The sequence below is a fragment of the Triturus cristatus genome, chromosome 11 (assembly GCF_964204655.1).
Source record: "Triturus cristatus chromosome 11, aTriCri1.1, whole genome shotgun sequence".
Lineage (NCBI taxonomy): Eukaryota > Metazoa > Chordata > Amphibia > Caudata > Salamandridae > Triturus > Triturus cristatus.
In genome coordinates, this window is record NC_140594.1 from 302,608,078 (window position 1) to 302,630,336 (window position 22,259).

The 22,259-nt window shown below is 46.7% G+C and overlaps 1 protein-coding gene across 1 annotated transcript in view; it reads right to left on the minus strand.

The window, feature by feature from the left end:
• RBM19 (RNA binding motif protein 19) overlaps positions 1-22,259 on the minus strand; it is a 420,351-nt gene that overhangs the window by 339,274 nt on the left and 58,818 nt on the right. The window contains exons 11-13 of the mRNA XM_085635231.1: positions 22,031-22,161; positions 20,650-20,774; positions 16,447-16,543 (exon numbers count right to left, since the gene is read on the minus strand). Coding sequence (XP_085491357.1) covers positions 16,447-16,543; positions 20,650-20,774; positions 22,031-22,161 — 353 coding nt within the window. The remainder of the gene's footprint in view (positions 1-16,446; positions 16,544-20,649; positions 20,775-22,030; positions 22,162-22,259) is intronic.

A 22,259-nucleotide genomic window follows, 5' to 3' on the forward strand; every position in this document is an offset into this window, starting at 1 on the left:
TGGTAGCGGAGATGAGTTCTGCAGTGGTGGGATCCCAGGTCATGAAGATAGGCTTGTCGGTGGCGTGAGTAGGAGGCAGGGGTGGTGTCCGGCGCCTGTCCGCTGAAGTTGACGTAGAGGGCCTTGATCTTCAGATGGAAGTAGGAGCTGAGCTTGTTGCAGAGTTCCTGGGAAGGTGTGACGTCCGTGGCTTCACAGGGGGGTTTTGCGAACTGCTGTATGACGTTGAACAGTTCCTTGGCGTTGGACTGGACTTTGTCTCTTATGAAGGTCCGTTTGGTGTCTCTTTGGCACTGGTGGTATTTCTTCAGGACGTCCCTGTTGGTTGTTACGCGCTTCCGTAGTTTTCTGGTTTTGCCAGGTTTTCTCTAGGCGTCTGCAGGAGCGTCTGGCTTCTTGTAGTTCTGTGGTGAACCAGGCAGCCTTCAGGGGGCATTGTTTGGCGGGGCGGCGGAGGGGTGTGAGCTTGTCAGCGCAGCAGGAGATCCATCGGTGCAGTTCTATGGCTGTGGTGTTGGTGTCGGTCATGGCGCTGGGGGGGTCTTGGAGGAGGGTGGTATTGAGGTGTTCCTCCGTGACTTTGCTCCAGTTCCTTCTCAGTGGGGGCGGAGGCGTCTTGGGTGCAGTGGTGGTGCTAAAGGTGAAATGGACGCAGAGGTGGTCTGTCCAGTGGGGCTGGGTGGTGTGGCTAAAGCGGATGTTGGTTCCTCCTGCGAAGATGGGGTCAAGGGTGTGTCCCGCTTTGTGAGTGGGTGTGTTGACTAGTTGCTTCAGTCCGAGGTTGGCGAGGTTGTCGAGGAGAGTGGTGGAGTCGGGGTGGTTGCTGTTGTCGAGGTGGAAGTTCAGGTCCCCAAGTAGAATGTAGTCCGTGGAGGTGATGGCGTGGGGTGCGGAGAGCTCGTGATGGCGGTTGCGGACTGGGAGGACTCGGGCATAGAAATCAACTAGTTGTGTGAATGCGTCGTCTAGGATTAGAACAACGTCCCCACTAGGCACACCAGAGAAGTGTGTATTAATAATATCCATCTTATCCAATGTTTTTTCAATCCTTGTAATTTATTAAATCATGATTTCCACATCAAATTTGTTGTGTTCTATATTCACACCTAGAATCGTAACAAGTTTTCCACTTTTCAAATCAATCCCAATGCATTTCAGGACAAAGCCCTTCAACAGGGGAATTTCTCCTATAATGTGAAAAACAATGCATTTTATCAGAGATTCAAGCAAAACCAGCATTGGCATAGCCAATAGGTCTTGCCTTTGGGACCTTATAAGTGTTTAGCCATGCAACAGTTGCATAACTAAATACTTATAAGGTCCCAAAAGCGAGACCTATGGGCTATGCCAATGCTTGTTTCTGTTTAGTACTGCTCTGTAGTAATGGTGGTTCTCGTGCTTTAGCTTAAACATCTTAAGCTAAAGTCAGGTGCCGAGATTGCTTCAAAAGTAAAGAATTGTCTATTTCTTTACTTTTGAAGCAATCTCAGCACCTGACTTTAGCCTAAGATGTTTAAGCTAAAGCACGGGTGCCGCCATTACTACATAGAAGTAATAAACAGAAAAATAGCAAGCGCCCGCTTCGAGAAATCGAGAAATGACTGCCGTGGCGGGGGAAAAATGCTGCCGCCGGCCACAGCTTGCAGTGCATGTGCGCGAGTGGTGCGCGCGCAGCAGTTATCATGCCATATGGCGCCTCTGCTCAAGCGTGCGCACATGCACTGCAAGCTGTGGCCAGCGGTAGCATTTTTTGAAGCTCCTACTGAAAGTGTTGCCAGACCAGCGCAAGCGCTGGGTCAGGCGAGACCTAAAAATGGGGAAACTGTCAAATAAAATACCAGAAGGTGGTAAAGAAAAAGTAATGTGAAAAGTATATAAACCAACTGTGTGCAAAACCCGGGTAGTGCCCGAGATCAGGAGGGCAAAAGTACTTCCATTTGATGTAACATAACCTGCTGAAAAGTCTAAACCGTGATCCGGAAAAAAGAAGAAAAGTGACCAAAGTGTGCAAAATACACGTGCCAAAAGTGGAGAAGGCACTAGAACTGCTATTTGATGCAGTGTTAGAAAGAACGTGAGAAGGAAAGAAGTAACCAACGTAGCTGCAACATTAAGCGCAAAAAGTCTCTGAAGTGACATGCAAATAAAAAGTCGTAACGGTGGCCTACCATTAAAACGCAAGCCTGCATTCTACAGACGCAATTCATCCTTCTATGTTTGCGATAACTTTGACACTTTGTGGACTCAGGCTGTGAATGCGCTCTACTCCTAGCCTCTTCGGGTAACTTCTGGTTCTCTCTCTTATACTGCCTTAAGATTGCTTTGGTCTTCAGATGCTATTTCATACCCTGTGTATGCACAGGCATCGGTGTTGGCCCTGGGAAAAGAGTCTCTGAGGGAGCCGATAGAGAGGCAGCTGGTCAATGCCCAGCCCCAGGATGGGTCCAGCTAGTGCCAAAGGCATTCCCTGAGGGAGAACTCTGGGGTCGAATGACACAGAGAGCAGGCCCACTGGCAGAGGACTTAGAGGGCCAGAGGCATCGTACATGAGACTGCAGCCCGATTAGTATCATCATAGCACACAGGATTTGAGTCTGCTAGGCTCCAAGAGTTTGACGTTCCGAAACTACTGGTGCCACATATGGTAGGTGTGGCAGTAGGCTCAAAACAGGCTTTGTGGCAAGCTATGGAGTTGGTAATCCTACTTGTAGGAAAATGCCACTTTTTTACATGTTCATCCACACTTTTTGCCTGGTATTTGATACAATTTTGACAGAAGTGCACTGGGTTCCTGCTATCCAGGTCCCCAGTGCCAGATATATTTCCCTAAAACTGCACAATTGGTTCCCAATTGTCAATACTTTTGGCACCCCTGTAAGTTCCTAGTAGATGGTACCCCTGGTACCTACAGCCTGGGTATTAAAGAGGGTCCCTAAGGGCTGCACCATGTATTGTGCCACGCTAAGGGACCCCTCACCACACTCATGCAAACTGCCATTGCAGTCTGCGTGAAATGGTGCAGAAAAAGTGAAGACACAACATGGCCAACCTCCTGTGTACCATACCTACAGACACTGCATGCAATATATGCAAGTCATCCCTACAGGAGGCCCTACAGCCCTAAGAAGAGTGCATTATATTACATGTGTGGACATATCTGCATGAGCAGGTATGTCTCTGAGATGTCTAAGTCGATACATAGACATTGCAAGTGAACAGGGAGGCCATCTTAAGGATAAGTACTGGACACTGGTGAAAATGAGTTCTACAGCTACATAATGGCTTCGCTGAAACCAAGGATGCTTGGTATCAAACATCTCGTATTTATAAAACCACACTGATTCCAGTGATGGATTTATTAATACATGCACTCAGCGGATACCTTAGAGATACCCCCTGAAACCTAGTAGTCCACTAGTGTGCAGGCTGGCTGGTACAGTCTGGTCTGCCACCACAGATGCGCTTCTGACCCCCTAAGAGACGAGAGCCCCGCTCTAAGAGGTCAGGAACAATGCCTGCTCTGGCAGGAGTTGTTTACACCTTCTCCAAACAGGATGGCTTGCAATCAAGGTTTAAAGAAGCTGCTGTCCACCGGGTCCACAGAGTAGTAGCCGCCCAGAAGAAGGTCAGCGCACTCAAGGAGATCAGATCCATCTTCTTGCCAAGCCTGATGATGCCAGGACTTCCACGAGGCCCCCTGAAACAACACCTAGGGTACCGGAACCTTGCTGCGACCAAAAGTTGTTGAAAGTCCTGTCCAGACACCAACGAAATCATGGACGACCAGCCGACCAGAAACATCAGCACCACAGAGGCCAGCACTGAGAGTGGCTAGGCTGTCCTGTTTTTGTCCCCCTTGCTGATCCTAACCAACAACAGTGAGCGCCTTGATGCATAAGAGCCAGCCAACTACAAAGCCTCTGCACCCAAGCTGCATGGCCCAGGCCTAAGGAAACTGACTGCTCCCCATGTTCCCAGAACCCTCACGACTCGAGCCCCCAGTTGGGAGCTCATGGACTTGTCACCATGTCCCCCTTTGCAACTTATTTTCAAGTGCCCCCCTCCTTTCTACTGCACAGCTTCTACCTTCAGGAGGAGCCTCAAGACCTGGCTCTTTGGGTGAGTTGGAGCTAAACGACCCCCCCCCCCCTCATCACCTTGAGACCCTCATGGTGCGTAGTGCGCTTCACAAATCCCTGATTGATTGATTGATTGATTGATTGATAGCATGCAAGGCTACCAACCCAGGCCACTGTACCTGGACTCACCAGGGCAGATAAGACTGGTGGAACTTTGGTCCTTGTCCCTCTACCACCTCACAATCAAAAGGGGTCTCGTGGAAAAGTATTGCAAGTATATGTATGCAGTGAATGTTCTTTCTCCCATAGGAAAGCATTATGCGTAAAACGCACTGTTAACATAGCTAAAACTGTAAAAAGTCTATTATGAAAAAGTACTTACCTCTTTACGAAGTTCTTGGTTTCAAAATATATATAAAAATGTTTTCTTTTTTTCTAAATTGGTGTGGATCTCCTTTTTTTTTAAATTTCAAAGTATTTTATTGATTTTTTTTTTTAATATATATACAAAGACATCAGCATTTCTGTTACAAGGTTAGCCATTCGTAGTTTGTACAACAGTGTTTACAATCACATCAAAACATATGCTTGGCTAACCCTACCTGACGTGGCTTAGTGAGAGAGAGAGAGAAAGAAAGAAGGTGATAGAAAAAAGCACGAGAGAAGGGCACAAGGGAGGCTCTGTAATTATGAGACTTAAAATCGCCTGATCAAGCCGTCACATCACTGACTTGCTTGTGACGAGGTAGGGAGACAAGTTAGTCCAACCGAACCATAGGGCCACAGTGATAGCGCTCAATTACGTTCTTTTTACCGCCCTTAAAGGGGTCAGGGGGTGTACCGCCAAGAAGAATTGGTTTCTTGGGGGGTATCACGGGGGTTCGTAAAAGTCTAGGTATGTGTCAAGTGACTTCCACATCCCTCTGGTTGCTGGTTGCTGGTTTCCAGGGTGAGTTCTGTAGTGCAATGTTGTCCGCACCTCTGAGGTGCGTAATCCAGGTGAACCAGCCTTTGTATGAGGTCCTATTGGTGTCTTTCCAATTTGCTAGTACCACTTTCACTGCTGCGATAAGCAGCAGATCTAGTAGGTCCTTATCGTGCTCTGATCTTAGTTCTGCGGTCATAAATGCGGTGGCGAGGGAGAAAAATTCAGTTGTTAGTGTACAGCCCAGTACCATATTTATAAAACCAAAGATTTTCTCCCAGTATATTTTGAGAGATGGGCATTGGTAGATAAGGTGTGCTAGGTCCCCTTTTTCCTTGCCACAGTGCATTATCCCCGAGACCTAGTGAGAATAAGCGTGCCGGGGTCCAGAAGGCCTTATGGAGTAGCCAGAATTTTGTTTGTGAGAGCACCAGGGAGATTTTATTGCGTGAGGCCAGGGTCCATAGTGTTGCCAGTTCTTGTTCATTAAGTGTGTTTTTGGTTTGTGTTTCCAAATAGTTACTTGTCTTATTATTACGTTTGGTGGATTTTGGGCGTAGGAGTTTGTAGAGGTGTGAGACCTGGTGTCCTAGTCTGTTTACGTGTGCCATGTACTGGGTGATTGACGGCTGTGTGGGCGATATTTTGATTTTGGACAGGGCCGTTTTGATTTTCAAAAAGCTGTAGAGATCAATGTCTGTTAGGTTATGCCTAGACTTCAGATCTGCAAAAGTGACGGGATATGCCCCATCTTCTAGTTGGTATGGGTGGTGAATACCTTTCTCTATCCATGTATCGAAGGCTAGGAATTTCCCCTTGTATAGGATCCTACTGTTGGCCCAGAGTGACTCCAACTTAGAGCCCCTGAGGCTGCTCTCCATTTTCTTATCTATCTTTAGTAAGGCAATTTATGTGTTTTAAAAGATGGACCTGGAGGCGTGAGTATGTTTATTTGCTGTTAATAGCGCCAGGGGGTCCAGGTTGTTCAGGATGGCCCACTCTACTTGTAGCCAGGCCGGTGTGTATCCTTTAGGGGGAGATATCCAGTAAGACCCCTGCCTTGCCAGAAACGCAACTTGGAATATTCTGAAGTCTGCCCCTCCTAGTTTTTTCTCTAATCTTAGTTTTTTGATGCTTATTCGCGCTTTCTTCCCTCGCCAAAGGAATTTAGAGATCATGATGTCTACCTTGCGGTGAAAGTCATCTGTGAGTAGGAGTGGGAGTGGGAGCATGCTAATCAGGTAGCTAATCATTGGGGTGATCATCATTTTGATCGTCTCAATTCGGCCCCACCACGTTATGAATTTTGGGGACCAGGCCTCCAGGAGTTTCTTTATCTTTTCTAGCAATAGTTTCTCGTTGTGGCCTAGTGTACTCATTAAGTCACACCCAAAGTGTATACCTATATATTTGATAAATCCTGTTTGCCAGACTAGACCTGACCCCCCTAGGATTTCCCTAGTGCAGTGGATGTTCAGTGGTTTGCATTCTGATTTATCCCTGTTGTACTTGCATCCTGAGTGCCCGGGGTATTCTCCTATGGTGTCTATCAGGGCCTCAACTGAGTTCTTTGGTTGCTCCGTTACTATTAGTATGTCATCCACGTATGCAAGCAAGTTTTATTTCCACTCCATTAACATCCACCCATTTTATTTTCGTGTTTATCTTGATGTCTCGGATCAGGGGCTCCAGTGACAGCAAAAATAGCGAGGGGGACAGTGGACAGTCCTGTCTTGTGCCTTGTTGTAGTGTGAGTGGTTCAGAGAGTGACCCGTTAATGACAATACGGGCTTTTGGGTCCCCATACAGGGCCATCACCATCCGTGTATACCCCTCCCCTAAGTTGAAAGACTGCATGCATCGCTCCAGGAAGGACCAGGAGACTCTGTCAAAGGCCTTCTCAAGAGTAATGGCTACTGCTGGCTCTGGTTTTGTGGCTATGCTCCAGTATGTGGCAGAGAAGTCTAGTATTGTCGTTAGACATCCACGTACGTAGGAAACCCACCTGGGAGTTGCTTATCAGATTGGGTAGGACAGAGTTGAGTCTGGTTGCTAAGATATTTGCGTATATTTTACAGTCCACATTGATAAGGGATATGGGTCTGTAGTTTTTGGGTGACAGATGGTCCTTGCCCTCCTTTGGGATAACTATTATGTTGGCTTCCGTCATGGATTGAGACACAGACCCTCTATCTGCACAGTGGTTAAAGACCTGCTTCATGGTAGTTTTCAGCTGCTCTAGGAAGGTCTTGTAGAAGGTGGCTGTGTACCCATCCGGCCTGGGTGCTTTGTTATCTTTCATTGATTTGACCGCCATTTCAATCTCAGCGACGCTAATTTCCTGTCCTAATCTCCGTGTGTCTTCACTGGTTAGTTGTGGAAGACCGAGTCTGTTGAGGTATTTTGGGCATGCCTCTAGATCCATGGTCTGGTCGTTTTTGTAGAGTTCCTGATAGAACTCTTGGAATGTCTTGAGGATGTCTTTGTGTCTTGTGGGGGTTTTGTTGTTTGAATCTGTGATGGATGAGATGGTAAATTGGTTGCGTTTGTGTTTGAGGTAGGAGACGAGCAGTTTCCCTGCTTTATTTGTTTCGCATAGGTTAAGGGCCTTGTATTTGTTAAACCACAGCCCCGCCCTTTCACTCAGGATTTTGTTGTATTCATACTTTTTTTTGGTTAGGTCTGCTAGGAGTTTGGTATCCTGAGTGGCCCTGGCATGGGCCGTTTCTAGGCTTTTAATGTACTGCTCGAGCTGTGTCAGCTGCAGGTTTGCGTTTTTGTTTATTTTGGATTTTATTTCAATTATTGTGCCTCTAATGGTAGCCTTCAGGGCATCCCATAGTGTGGCAGTACTTATCCCCGGTGAGTCATTGTGCCTGAGATAGTCCGTTATGGCCTCCTCAATCTTTTTTGGGTTCACGGGGGCTGTTAGGACGTCGCTGTTAAACCGCCACCTCCGGGGTACGGTTTCATTGTGACAGCCGCTCAGCGTTAGGCTAATACATGAATGGTCTGAAACTAATCTAGGCGCTATCTCAGAGTGTTCTATTAGATGTGTGTGGGGCCCTGAGATTAGTATGCAGTCTATCCTGCTGTACGAGTTGTGTGGGTTGGAGTAGAATGTGTAGTCCATAGTGTCTGGGTGCAGGAGGCGCCATGGGTCCTTAAGGTTGAATTTAGAGCAAATATTTTTGAGTGCGTTGTGTGCGTTCGTCGTCTGATATTGGCAGGATGACTGTCTTTCCATTATATGGTCCAGTGGGATATTAAAATCCCCCGCCACTACCATGAGGTCGTTCTGGGGTAAGCTATCTAGTTTGTGTGATACCCCCTCCCAAAAGGTTGGGTCATCCGTGTTTGGGCCGTATATGTTAGCTTCCTGGATTAGCTCCTCTCCCCTTCTCAGATGTGTGATCAAAAGTCTACCCTCTTCATTGTGGTATTGTGATTCTAGTAATAGGTTGGATCTTTTAGATACCAGTGTGATGACCACTCGCTTCTTCCTTTCGGCTGGTGAGCAAGCCATCTGTGAGATCCAGTTGTCTTTCACAAGCCTGGCATCCTCCATGGATAGTTTGGTCTCTTGTAATAGGATTACAGCTCCTTTAGTTTTCGCCAAGTAGTCTAGGATCTTCCTGCGCTTAATGGGGGTGGTTGAGCCCTTTGACATTGAGGGATACCATATTAAAGTCAGAAGCTAGGCTGAGAGTATTACTGTGGGCCATTATCTATGGAAAGGCATGTCTGGTGAGTCTACTCTAGATACCCAACACACGGTTATACTATCTCTGGGGCCTGAGCCGGAAGGTGGTACTTGCCCCCCCTACGCACCCCGTGCGGTATGGTTAGCGGCCGCTTGTAAGCTGCGTGTGGACTGGGTCTCGGATTTGTGTGGATAGCTATGTTAGGTCTCTCAAATACGTAGGTTATCAGTACTTGCCAGAACCCTTGTGTAGATAAAGAGGTGAGAGTGAAAAAGAAGATAGAAAATAGAGAAATCAAAGAGCTGAGCGACTACCCTCCTTCCCCTTCCCGCCTGTCCCCCCGGTTACAAAAGCATCGTATGCTGGACGTGGGACGACAGAGTCGCCATCCCGTCTCTCGAGGATTAGCTGATATGTATTTCCATGTCTCTATGATCCCAAGAGAGTCTAGAGTTATCTAGCTGCTCATTATTCCATTTCTGTTGTGCCATTTCTGTGTTATGCCCCCCTCCCTTAACACTTGCCCCTGCAACTTTATAGGGTAACCCAGCTACTGTACAGGACAAAAGATATTCAGATTGTCTCTTGTGTTGAAAGCCGTCATCGAATGTCGAGCGTCAAGGAGCCGACGGCGATTGTTCGTTGGTCCGTAGGGCAAGACAGCATGTATAGAAGACTTAATGTGTGCATTGAGGTAGCTTGTTGAGGTAGCTAGTGAGGTAGCTAGTGAGGTAACTGATGAGGCAGATAGTGGCTGATGAGGTAGCAGTAGGCTGCAAGTCTCTTGTGCCGGCTCGTGCTGGCTCGTGCAGGCTCATTCACTCCCCAGCTCAGGTGAGGCTCTCCTTTTGCTGGACCCGGCTTGTGAAGTCTCCATTTCTTGGGCTGTCGGGCCAGCCAGGTATTTGGCCAGCTCCCTAGGCTCGGCGAAAATGTGGGAACGTCCGCTGTCATTTATCCTGAATCCAGAACTGTATGTTTTTCTTCCTCAGTTTGTCTCGTGAGGCAAGGAAACCCTTTCTATTGTCCACCGTGGGTTTAGAGTAGTCCTGCGTGAATATGATCTTCTGCCTATTCCATGATATCTGGTGTTTTTTACGGGCAAAGTTGAAGATGGCCTCCGTGTGCTGTGATCTAAGAGGCTTGGATAATATTGGTTGGGCCGCACTCCTTCTTGTGGATTTGAAGGTGGGGACCCTGGAGGCCCTCTCTAGCTCAAATTGACGGTCGAATTTTAGGTTTGTGAGCTTTGGGACCATATCTACGAGAAAGGCCAAGCATGAGCCCGCCTTGTCTTCGGCCCCCTCCGGAACTTCGGGCAGCTCCCATGTCTTTGACCCCCTTAGTGTGTCTGCAGCAGATGCCTTGTTTTGCCCCTCAGCATGCTCTTCAGTTTAAATTCACAGTCACTTGGCTGGGCTGTGCGTGGGGCTCCTTGTTTTACTTGCTTCTCAGCCCACCCCTTTATTTCTTTACCGCTTCTCACGCTAGGACCGCTGGTGTGCCCAACCCTCCTCTCTCTCAGTGACCCCTTTTTTTCAGCTTTCCTGGCGAAAATGATTTTTACCTCCTCGCACGAGCTTCTGGGGTTTTGGTTTTGTTGTCGGTTACGTCATGTGGCCACCATTACCTTGCGCCTCGTATTTGCACTTCACCCAATTTACCAGGGTGTCCCTGCACCGTCGATTGCGGTGGTATCAGTGGTAGCGGGCGTGCAAAACTCTCACTGGTGCTGGCTGGTTATGGTTGGCGGCGCTTTTACTCTCTGAGGAACAGCTCCCTGTCTTGCAGAGCTTTGTGGACCTCGCGTAGGCTCCACCATCCTTCCTTTGTCTGGTTGCGGTGACTCTGCTCCGATGCACGTTTATAGCGACCGCCGCTACCCCCTGCGTTGTCTCACAACACGGTGCGTACTCCTTTGCTGCACTCTCCAGTACCATTGAGGTCGCTTTTGACCCTCGTTTTTTTTTTTGTTTTTTTTATTTGCTCGTGCAGGGCGTGCCGCCACGCAGACTAGCTTCTTTTCTCCCCCACTTCCACGTCTTCACCGCTCATCTCATCACTTCATCTCATCAATGCCGGCCCGATCCTGGTCCCGGTCTTGTCTTCACTGTCGCTGGCTCACTCGATCGCTGGCTTCACGCTGTCTGGCTGGAGATGGCGGTGGAGCTTACTGAACTCCAGGTTTCAGTTTCGGTTTGGTCGCCATCTCCCTTGTCTCCGTGGTCGTAGTGCAGGGCTTTTCACGATATTTCTACCTTATTCTAGGCGTGGGTGTCTCAGCAGCCTCTGCTAGCATTCCGACGCATGTAGGTGCTCTTAACACCTTTTCAGTTCGCTGCATCTCTCGGGATCCATGATCTTCTCCCCTCGATCGGACGGAGCAGCAAACTCAGGCAGACATCCCCCGTGTCGTCCAAGCCACACCCCTGTGGATCTCCTTTTTGGGTATGTGCATCATTTATTGACTTTGTGTGTGCAACAATCGTCTAACACTCCTCTCTGATAAGCCTAATGCTGCTCGACCTCACTACCCTAGACAGAGCACCTTGGGATTGCTAGAGCAGGCCCCTGTCCACTCAAAAGGAATACCTGGAATCTTTACACATGCAAAAACAACAGTTGATGGACAGAATGCAGAACAATGGCATGGTAGTTCGGGCTGGACTGTTCCCATGAGGCACAGGGTCAGACTGATTGGCATATGGCCATGTCTGAACTGGGGTGGCAGAGTGAGCTAAAGAATGATGATGGATTAAACCCAGATCAGTTGACTGGGGGTGAGTGCTTGCAATGTTCAACACTCCGTCCATCATCCCCTTTGGTTTTGCTTTGTTCGCACTAAGTTGGCAGGGTATGCCCAGACGTGGGTCCCTTGCTCACTTTGCCACTGGATTCAAGCTAGCCTGGCTGATGACGGCTAAATAGCCAGAAATCGGTCCCAGGATGCTTGTTTCCGGTCCAGGAAAGACATGGCTTGGCAGTTCGGGCTGGACTGTACCCATGAGGCACAGGGTCAGACTGATTTGCATATGGCCATATCTGAACTGGGGTGGCAGAGAGAGCTAAAGAATGATGATGGATTAAACTCAGATCAATTGACTGGGGGTGAGTGCTTGCAGTGTTCAACACTCCGTCCATCACCCCCTTTGGTTTGGCTTTGTTCGCCCTAAGTTGGCAGGGTATGCCCAGACGTGGGTCCCTTGCTCACTTTGCCACTGGATTCAAGCTAGCCTGGCTGATGACGGCTGATTAGCCAGAAACCGGTCCCAGGATGCTTGTTTCTGGTCCAGGAAAGACATGGCTTGGCAGTTCGGGCTGGACTGTTCCCATGAGGCACAGAGTCAGACTGATTTGCATATGGCCATGTCTGAACTGGGGTGCCAGGTGAGCTAAAGAATGATGACGGATTAAACCCAGATCAGTTGACTGGGGTTGAGTGCTTGCAATATTCAACACTTCGTCCATCATCCCCTTTGGGTTTGCTTTGTTCGCCCTAAGTTGGCAGGGTATGCCCAGATGTGGGTCCCTTGCTCACTTTGCCACTGGATTCAAGCTAGCCTGGCTGATGACGGCTGATTAGCCAGAAACCTGTCCCAGGATGCTTGTTTCCAGTCCAGAAAAGACAAGGCTTGGCAGTTCAGGCTGGACTGTACTCATGAGGCACAGGTTCAGACTGATTTGCATATGGCCATGTCTGAACTGGGGTGGCAGAGTGAGCTAAAGAATGATGATGGATTAAACCCAGATCAATTAACTGGGGGTGAGTGCTTGCAATGTTCAACACTCCGTCCATCATCCCCTTTGGTTTTGCTTTGTTCGCCCTAAGTTGGCAGGGTATGCCCAGACGTGGGTCCCTTGCTCACTTTGTCACTGGATTCAAGCTAGCCTGGCTGCTGACGGCTGATTAGCCAGAAACCGGTCCCACGATGCTTGTTTCTGGTCAAGGAAAGACATGGCTTGGCAGTTCGGGCTGGACTGTTCCCAAGAGGCACAGGGTCAGACTGATTTGCATATGGCCATGTCTGAACTGGAGTGGCAGGGTGAGCTAAATAATGATGATGGATTAAACCCTGATCAGTTGACTGGGGGTGAGTGCTTGCAATGTTCAACACTTCGTCCATCATCTCCTTTGGTTTTGCTTTGTTCGCACTAAGTTGGCAGGGTATGCCAAGACGTGGGTCCCTTGCTCACTTTGCCACAGGATTCAAGCTAGCCTGGCTGATGACAGCTGATTAGCCAGAAACCGGTCCCAGGATGCTTGTTTCCTGTCCAGGAAAGACATGGCTTGGCAGTTCGGGCTGGACTGTTCTCATGAGGCACAGGTTCAGACTGATTTGCATGTGGCCATGTCTGAACTGGGGTGGAAGAGTGAGCAAAGAATGATGATGGATTAAACCCAGATCAATTGACTGGGGGTGAGTGCTTGCAATGTTCAACACTCCGTCCATCACCCCCTTTGGTTTGGCTTTGTTCGCCCTAAGTTGGCAGGGTATGTCCAGACGTGGGTCCCTTGCTCACTTTGCCACTGAATTCAAGCTAGCCTGGCTGATTAGCCAGAAACCGGTCCCAGGATGCTTGTTTCCAGTCCAGGAAAGACCAGGCTTGGCAGTTCGGGCTGGACTATTCTCATGAGGCACAGGTTCAGACTGATTTGCATATGGCCATGTCTGAACTGGGGTGGCAGAGTGAGCTAAAGAATGATGATGGATTAAACCCAGATCAATTGACTGGGGGTGAGTGCTTGCAATGTTCAACACTCCGTCCATCATCCCCTTTGGTTTTGCTTTGTTCGCCCTAAGTTGGCAGGGTATGCCCAGACGTGGGTCCCTTGCTCACTTTGCCACTGGATTCAAGCTAGCCTGGCTGCTGACGGCTGATTAGCCAGAAACCGGTCCCAGGATGCTTGTTTCTGGTCCAGGAAAGACATGGCTTGGCAGTTCGGGCTGGACTGTTCCCAAGAGGCACAGGGTCAGACTGATTTGCATATGGCCATGTCTGAACTGGAGTGGCAGGGTGAGCTAAATAATGATGATGGATTACACCCAGATCAGTTGACTGGGGGTGAGTGCTTGCAATGTTCAACACTCCATCCATCATCTCCTTTGGTTTTGCTTTGTTCGCACTAAGTTGGCAGGGTATGCCCAGACGTGGGTCCCTTGCTCACTTTGCCACAGGATTCAAGCTAGCCTGGCTGATGACAGCTGATTAGCCAGAAACCGGTCCCAGGATGCTTGTTTCCTGTCCAGGAAAGACATGGCTTGGCAGTTCGGGCTGGACTGTTCCCATGAGGCACAGGGTCAGACTGATTTGCATATGGCCATGTCTGAACTGGGGTGGCAGAGTGAGCTAAAGAATGATGATGGATTAAACCCAGATCTGTTGACTGGGGGTGAGTGCTTGCAATGTTCAACACTCCGTCCATCACCCCCTTTGGTTTGGCTTTGTTCGCCCTAAGTTGGCCGGGTATGCCCAGACGTGGGTCCCTTGCTCACTTTGCCACTGGATTCAAGCTAGCCTGGCTGCTGACGGCTGATTAGCCAGAAACCGGTCCCAGGATGCTTGTTTCCGGTCAAGGAAAGACATGGCTTGGCAGTTCGGGCTGGACTGTTCCCATGAGGCACAGGGTCAGACTGATTTGCATATGGCCATGTCTGAACTGGGGTGGCAGAGTGAGCTAAAGAATGATGATGGATTAAACCCAGATCTGTTGACTGGGGGTGAGTGCTTGCAATGTTCAACACTCCGTCCATCATCCCCTTTGGTTTTGCTTTGTTCGCCCTAAGTTGGCAGCGTATGCCCAGATGTGGGCCCCTTGCTCACTTTGCCACTGGATTCAAGCTAGCCTGGCTGATGACGGCTGATTAGCCAGAAACCGGTCCCAGGATGCTTGTTTCTGGTCCAGGAAAGACATGGCTTGGCAGTTCGGGCTGGACTGTTCCCAAGAGGCACAGGGTCAGACTGATTTGCATATGGCCATGTCTGAACTGGAGTGGCAGGGTGAGCTAAATAATGATGATGGATTAAACCCAGATCAGTTGACTGGGGGTGAGTGCTTGCAATGTTCAACACTCCGTCCATCATCTCCTTTGGTTTTGCTTTGTTCGCACTAAGTTGGCAGGGTATGCCCAGACGTGGGTCCCTTGCTCACTTTGCCACAGGATTCAAGCTAGCCTAGATGATGACAGCTGATTAGCCAGAAACCGGTCCCAGGATGCTTGTTTCCTGTCCAGGAAAGACATGGCTTGGGAGTTCGGGCTGGACTGTTCCCATGAGGCACAGGGTCAGACTGATTTGCACATGGCCATGTCTGAACTGGAGTGGCAGGGTGAGCTAAAGAATGATGATGGATTAAACCCAGATCAGTTGACTGGGGGTGAGTGCTTGCAATGTTCAACACTCCGTCCATCACCCCCTTTGGTTTGGCTTTGTTCGCCCTAAGTTGGCAGGGTATGCCCAGACGTGTGTCACTTGCTCACTTTGCCACTGGATTCATGCTAACCTGGCTGCTGACGGCTGATTAGCCAGAAACCGGTCCCAGGATGCTTGTTTCCAGTCCAGGAAAGACATGGCTTGGCACTTCGGGCTGGACTGTTCCCATGAGGCACAGGGTCAGACTGATTTGCATATAGCCATGTCTGAACTGGGGTGGCAGAGTGAGCTAAAGAATGATGATGGATTAAACCCAGATCTGTTGACTGGGGGTGAGTGCTTGCAATGTTCAACACTCCGTCCATCATCCCCTTTGGTTTTGCTTTGTTCGCCCTAAGTTGGCAGGGTATGCCCAGACGTGGGTCCCTTGCTCACTTTGCCACTGGATTCAAGCTAGCCTGGCTGATGACGGCTGATTAGCCAGAAACCGGTCCCAGGATGCTTGTTTCCGGTCAAGGAAAGACATGGCTTGGCAGTTCGGGCTGGACTGTCCCCAGGAGGCACAGGGTCAGACTGATTTGCATATGGCCATGTCTGAACTGGGGTGGCAGAATGAGCTAAAGAATGATGATGGATTAAACCCAGATCAGTTGACTGGGGGTGAGTGCTTGCAATGTTCAACACTCCGTCCATCATCCCCTTTGGTTTTGCTTTGGACTCTTTACACAACATACCTCTTTTTGGTCTATCATATAAAGAGCCAGCTTTCTACACTACTAGCATGGGTTCCTCGGGTGGAGTGATGTCAACAAGCTCCTGCTTCTAGGACGGCTGGACGTGGCGTGCTACAATGTGACTTACCTTAAGCAATGACATTGCTATTCCCAAGAAAATGTAAGGGACAGAGCAGGTGAATTCTTTATTTGTCCATTCCTCTCCTTTTCTGTGTGAGTTTTTAATGGATAACCAGCACATCATCATAATTCAAAAATATTTCACTTAAAGATACACAGATTAGAAGGTCAATACAAGTTTCTTCACATACAATTTGGTTAACATTAAAACCAACTTAACTGGAAACAAAGTCTGCAATTTCACTAAGACGAGAAGTATCATTTTCAAACGGTAACTTATGTGGCAGTTCTACATTTCCACTACAACTATGAAGTCAAATAACATCAGGTAATCAATAAACATGTCTGTGTAAGACCACCTGGTCATTCAGCTACATAGGAAAGAGGTGCAGCGAAGCCGTACAGAGCTAGTTGAGATATCACCTTCTAGCTTTTGGCTCATTCTCCACTCTCACTCAAAATAGGATATGAATTGTTAGTCATGAAAGTAAAAAGCCATTGTTCAAACTCACATCATCCAGCACTTGACTCTTTGTTGTGCTATACTTCTGCGCGATGGCATCAGCTACGGCGTTCGTACCCATAAATAACGTGTTCCAATTGTGAGAGCTGAAGGAGGAATAGAAAAACTGAATGCACATCATGTGCTCATCAATCAAGTGAAAAGACTTCTTAAATATTGTAGCATAAGTTGACCCTCTCAAACTGCAGAAAGAAGACACATCATGAAAGGTATATGCAAGAAATGTATGAAAAAAGGCAAGAGAAAAGTAAACGGACAAGTAACAAGAGCAGAAGGTAAAGACAAAAATGAGAGTGGTGAAATGGAGGGCAGGGCAAATCGAAGAGGAGAGAGAGGAAAGAGGACCTGTGAGAAGGAAAAAATGCAAGAGAGAAACAAAGAGTATGGAGAAAGAAGACCACAAGTGAAGGAAGGGCAGAGGACAGAAGAGAAGAAAGGTTGGAGGGATGAAAATAATAAAGTTCAGATGGCAAGAAAAGAGTGCAGTAGAAAAGAAAGATAATGACTATGAGAAAGACAAAAAATATAATTCGAAAAGTAAACCGGCAGGAAAGAGCATGCTCGGCATAAGAGAACAGAATGTGGAAGAGAAATGGAACAGGTACGTCCTCTCCACTTCAACTCATTGACAATCATGAGATAAGAATTTTTCCCAAACCATCAACTCTACTAATCGTAAAGCAGCTCTCTTTTCAAATTCCGGTTTCCAGGCCGTTGCTATCTGGATGAACACTAACCATCCATAATTAAATGGTTATAAAACAGAGGTCCTGATTCGTTGAAGGTATTGCCTTTGGACACCAAAGTTCTAGCTTAACTCACTTGCTCTTTTAATTACTCCATTAGGAAATGAATGCAGAATTGGTATTGTGCTAGACTCTGAATGCACAAGTAGGAGAGGAGGTAGTACCCTGCCATTTTCAATTAATAAATCTTTAGCAAATCTTACTCCACCTACCAGATTTTCTTTGTAGCCTGGCTAGGAGTTTTGTGCTGCTGATCATATTAGTCTATTGCTATGGACTCTATCTGGGCCTTCCAAAGGTTTTACTGGGCTAGCTGCAGCATCTTCAAAATGCTGCAGTTCACCCTATTGACATACGTCGAAGGCCAAACTTATGTCTTCAATCCTGGTCCAATTTTTTTGTCTTCCTATTGAGCAGTGAATCAAATTCAAGGTACTATACATTGCTCTTAAGGCCCTTAAAGGCCGTTGACCAGGATTTCTTTACTTCAGTTTTTTGAGTCATCCCATCTTTTATTGAAGCACTCCAGCAAACCCAGAGTTGTCGAGAAATCTCATACTGGAGGCAACATATTCAATATCCAGGCCTCTCTGCTCTTTATTCTCTATGATTATTTCAGCATAGTGGCTTTCTGCAGACAGAAAAAAAAGCCTTGATTGTGACATCAGGGATACTTTCCACCATTCTTTGACTAGGTTCCTCGGGGCCAAACATACTATTGCCATTCGAAATCAGGGATGTGCGATTTGCACAATGAATAGTTTGTGAATAGGAATGCAACTTGTAATGAGACACACACAGTTGTGGGTAGCACCATAAATTATCCATTTGTGGGGGAGAGGGGTTCACAAAATAGCCTACCTAAGGAATATTAAATAGGCAGGTCATAATTTGTGACCCCTTGCATTTGCATTCCCAAATGGAAAATATATATTTTAAAAGCATTAAAAGGACCAGTAATGCTTTAAAAAAAAAATCCTCATTTTGGAAGACATTGGAAGGCGCAGGCAGTCATCCCTGAATCGCTTTTTGCCCTCCTCCAAGCCGGGAAGCACAATTCCCAAAGGGAAGCAGTCTTCCGAGGATGGCTTCACCTTTGTAAATCAGATGCCACCCTCTTTCATGTGTTGGCACCAGACCATGATATGCAACCACAATTGCATTTATAAACTACTGATACATCCCCTTCCCAATCGCAATTAGTATGGCGATGTTCCTTTCATGCCCGCTCCTATTTAGGATTTGAAAAGGCTACCAAAAGTAATTTTGTGAGTTGGAAAGACTTATCAATGCTTAACAGTGTTTGGACAAAGTAAAAAGGTATATTACTGATGTACGCTCGAATTTTGGGAATCATAGGTTTGCAACCGCAAAATACCTTTTATCCATCAGCCCCCTAGATTTTAAATTTTGTGCAAAAGGCTTTCAGGTAGTTGTGCACTCTACAAATAAAACAAGTAAGTCAAGATGATAAATGGAGAGTAGAAAAAGAGGGTAGGGAAGGAACGGTGGAAGAGGAAAGGAAAGAAGGAAAAAGAAAGGAGCGTGAAGTTATAAAATAAGGAAGTGATGAAAGAGTGGGACAAGGAAAGGTGAAAATTAAAGGTGGAATGAAAAGAGGAAAAATAGGGTGGAGGTGGAATGGTGAACACAGGAAGACTACATAAAGGACTACACAGAGAATAGTAGGTTGAGACAATATGGAAAAGAACAACTGAAAACAGATGTAGAGGGAGGTAAAAGGGAGAGGGCAAGGGAAAGTAGCAGACAATAGGTCAATAAGGAGGAAAACAAAGCTTGGAATGAAGGAAAAAGAAAACAAGAGCAAGGGGGAAGGGGTAAAAGGAGACGAAGAGGTAGAGGGAGGAATTCAGGAAAGAAAGGTAAGAAAGGAAAGCAAGCAAGAAGAAAAAAGCTGGAAGAACAGTGGGAAACATGTTTAAAGAAATAGATGTAGGCTTTGCCAAAAATCACATTGCTATTCTACAATAAATGCATTTTCCCTGGTCATCATAGTCTCTCTTAAAATTCCCACCAAATGCCGAAGCCTTCACAAAGTGGGCAGGAAATCAAAATGGAGGGATATGGTATTGAAAAGGTGATTGACTGAAAACCAAAGAATGTTACAAGGCATCTATTGTCAATATATACTAATGTCCGAGAGGATGACAGAGGAGGGAAACTAAAGGAAAGAGAATCATGAAGGATGAAAGGAAAAGATGATGAAGGGTTGGAGAGATGCAAGGCGATAGGGAAAGTGTGGGGGATGCAAGCAGAAGACAGAGGGAAGAAAGAGGTGGAATAGGCAGTGATGTAAAGAATAGATGGAGAATGGTAAAGGAGAGAGGGAGTGGTGGAAGAGAGAGAAACAGATAGAGGAATAGAAATAGTGAGCAGGGCGGTTCACATATGTATGTTATTTGCTATGTGTAAATCTAGATGAAAAGTATCATAGCTGTACAGGGTCAAAGGCAGAGGAACAATCGCAGAGTGACTCTAGGAGAGGGTTGTGGGTTCTGAGAGGGGAAGAGGACTATTTACTGCGCCTCGATGTAGTGTTCTTTAAAGAGGTGTGTCTTCACCTCCTAATGATTTGAGAGAAAAAGAGGAAAGAGAGACAGAGAAAGAGGGGATTAGAGAAAGTGGCGGTGAAGGAGAGAGGGAGAAACAGATTGAGAATGGAAGGAAAGACAGAAAGAGTGGAGAGGGAGGGGTACACTATAGTAAGACACATAAAGAAGTAGAAAAAGTGGAAGAGAGAGAGTACATATTAGCTACACCGAAAACATCCTCACAGACACAAACATATTGATAAAGTGACACTATTTGGGGATCGGCAAGGGTATATGTGACAAACAGAAGTCTCTTCCAAAAACACACAACCGCCAGACATATGTGACAGAGTAGATCCTTCTTTACATACAGATACATTTCCCATACCCTCTATAAAAACAAGCATGCCAAAGCAGAAAAAGAAACTCCGATAGATGCACAGTGAAGATGGTTTTGCATGTGTAGTTTGTGCAGAAAAGAGACTAGGGTTGTTTCGATCAGACTACTTGTGGGGTAAACTTTATGACATTAAGTAACATCACCAATATCGACTGTCTTCCTCTAACGTTTTGATTCTATTCTCATAGCAGTGTCTACCAACAAACATATTCACCAAAAAGGCAACCATGGATACAAGTTACACCTGTGACCCCGTCAGACAAAATCTTAGGCTAAGCTATTAAGGAACATCATAGAAATTGTTACAACTGAACTGGAGAGCTCTTCAAACTATGCACACATCAGAGCACCAGCCTTCGAATGCAAGGCTCCTATTCAAGAAGAAAGTCCCAATTATTAACTTGAGCACCATTCACTCATGTCCTCATCTACAAGAGTGACACAACTTTTGCACACTATCTCACTGAATTGGATGTTCAGTCAGGCAGCCATACCTGACACTGCTCGCTTTGTCCTTGGATGCTTTCTGCTTTTTGAAAGTAGACGATCCTGCAGTACTGGGATCAGTCTCGCCCTCGTCTTTTCTTATAGTGGAGGGAAGCACATGAAGCATCCTACCCTAAAGAAAGGATTATGAGAAGAAAGAAAAGAGAAATAACAAAAGCATTACCACCTTTTCACCACCAGGGGCTAACATCAAATCATCACACATCAAAATCAAGACGGGAAGCAAAGAGGCCGATCTATGTAAACTATCAAACAAGCAGTTTCAGAGCAGTCACACTCACACAGAGTATGAGCGTGGCCTTACTCAAAGATATTAACGGAGCAGCCACATGTATGGGCAGTGAAAGAAGCCACACAATTGGGCAATGTCACAGTCAGTACACATACACACAGACAGAGGTACTCAGCTGCCTACACAAGAACTACATTTCAGCCACAATGGCAGTGACCCAGCCAGCTGTTTGCACAGGCAGATACAAGGCAGTTATTCACCAGCACAGAGCAGGGAAAGAGAAGCAATTCCTTCACACATACACCTAAACCAAACACAAAGCAAGTGAGAGTGCCCTGAGCACACAAGGCAGTGAGAAAAGCATGCACGAGCTTAATGCATGCATGCTTCACAGCACAATTTATAACACAGTCAGTGACATAACAACTGCAAACGTAGGCAGTGATAAACAAGCTGCATCCACAGACTGCATCAGAGTATCTACATACGTGGGCAGTGTCAAAGCAGCTGTAGACACATATGGAGTCTAAGCAGCTGTACATACAAGCAATGGCAAAGGAGCAACACACTGGGAGGTCACAAAGGCCAATTTAAATACGATGAAAGTAAATAGACCAACAGGAACTTGACCCCTCATATAACAAATATGACAATTTATACAGCAAAGTGACCCAATGTCCACAACTATTTTATGAAACCCAAAGCCAACTGAGGGAAAGGAATAGCACTTAGCGATGGTGGTACAAACTTGTGAATCATTTTAATATGAGGCATACAGGAAAGTTATGGCATCCCCAAATAGCTAGTGGTACATGACAGAAACTACTCAACATGCTTTGATATTCAAGAAGAGGTCATTAGGAGTTAAATAAAAATATATACATTTCATTCCACTCACTCGGTGCACTTGTTGTCTCTTAAATAAAATTGGAACTTGGGGCTGCCTCATTTTTGGGATGAGGTCTGTTAAAATCAGCAGTGAGACAGAACTTGTGCGAGATTGTATACCCCATACTGAGCGTGCAGAAATTAATAAGCACCATACAATTTATATAAGCTCACCATAGAATAATTCACTATATAGGTATGGTTTTTCAACTCATCACTTTGTTGAGTTTAACTTTACAAAAACATACCTGGAACACATGGCCGTCCACCTCAGCATATGCCTTCACTGCATGCTCAGGGATCATAAACGTGATGAAAGCAAAGCCCTTCGGCTTCTTTGTCAGACTGTCGATAGGAAAGTGTATCTCCGATATGGGACCTGCAAGAGTCCAAGCCGCCAGTCATGATATTCTGAGACACACAGTACAAAAGCACCTCTTGAAGCAACTGGGAAAAAATGACAGTTTTGGACATCAA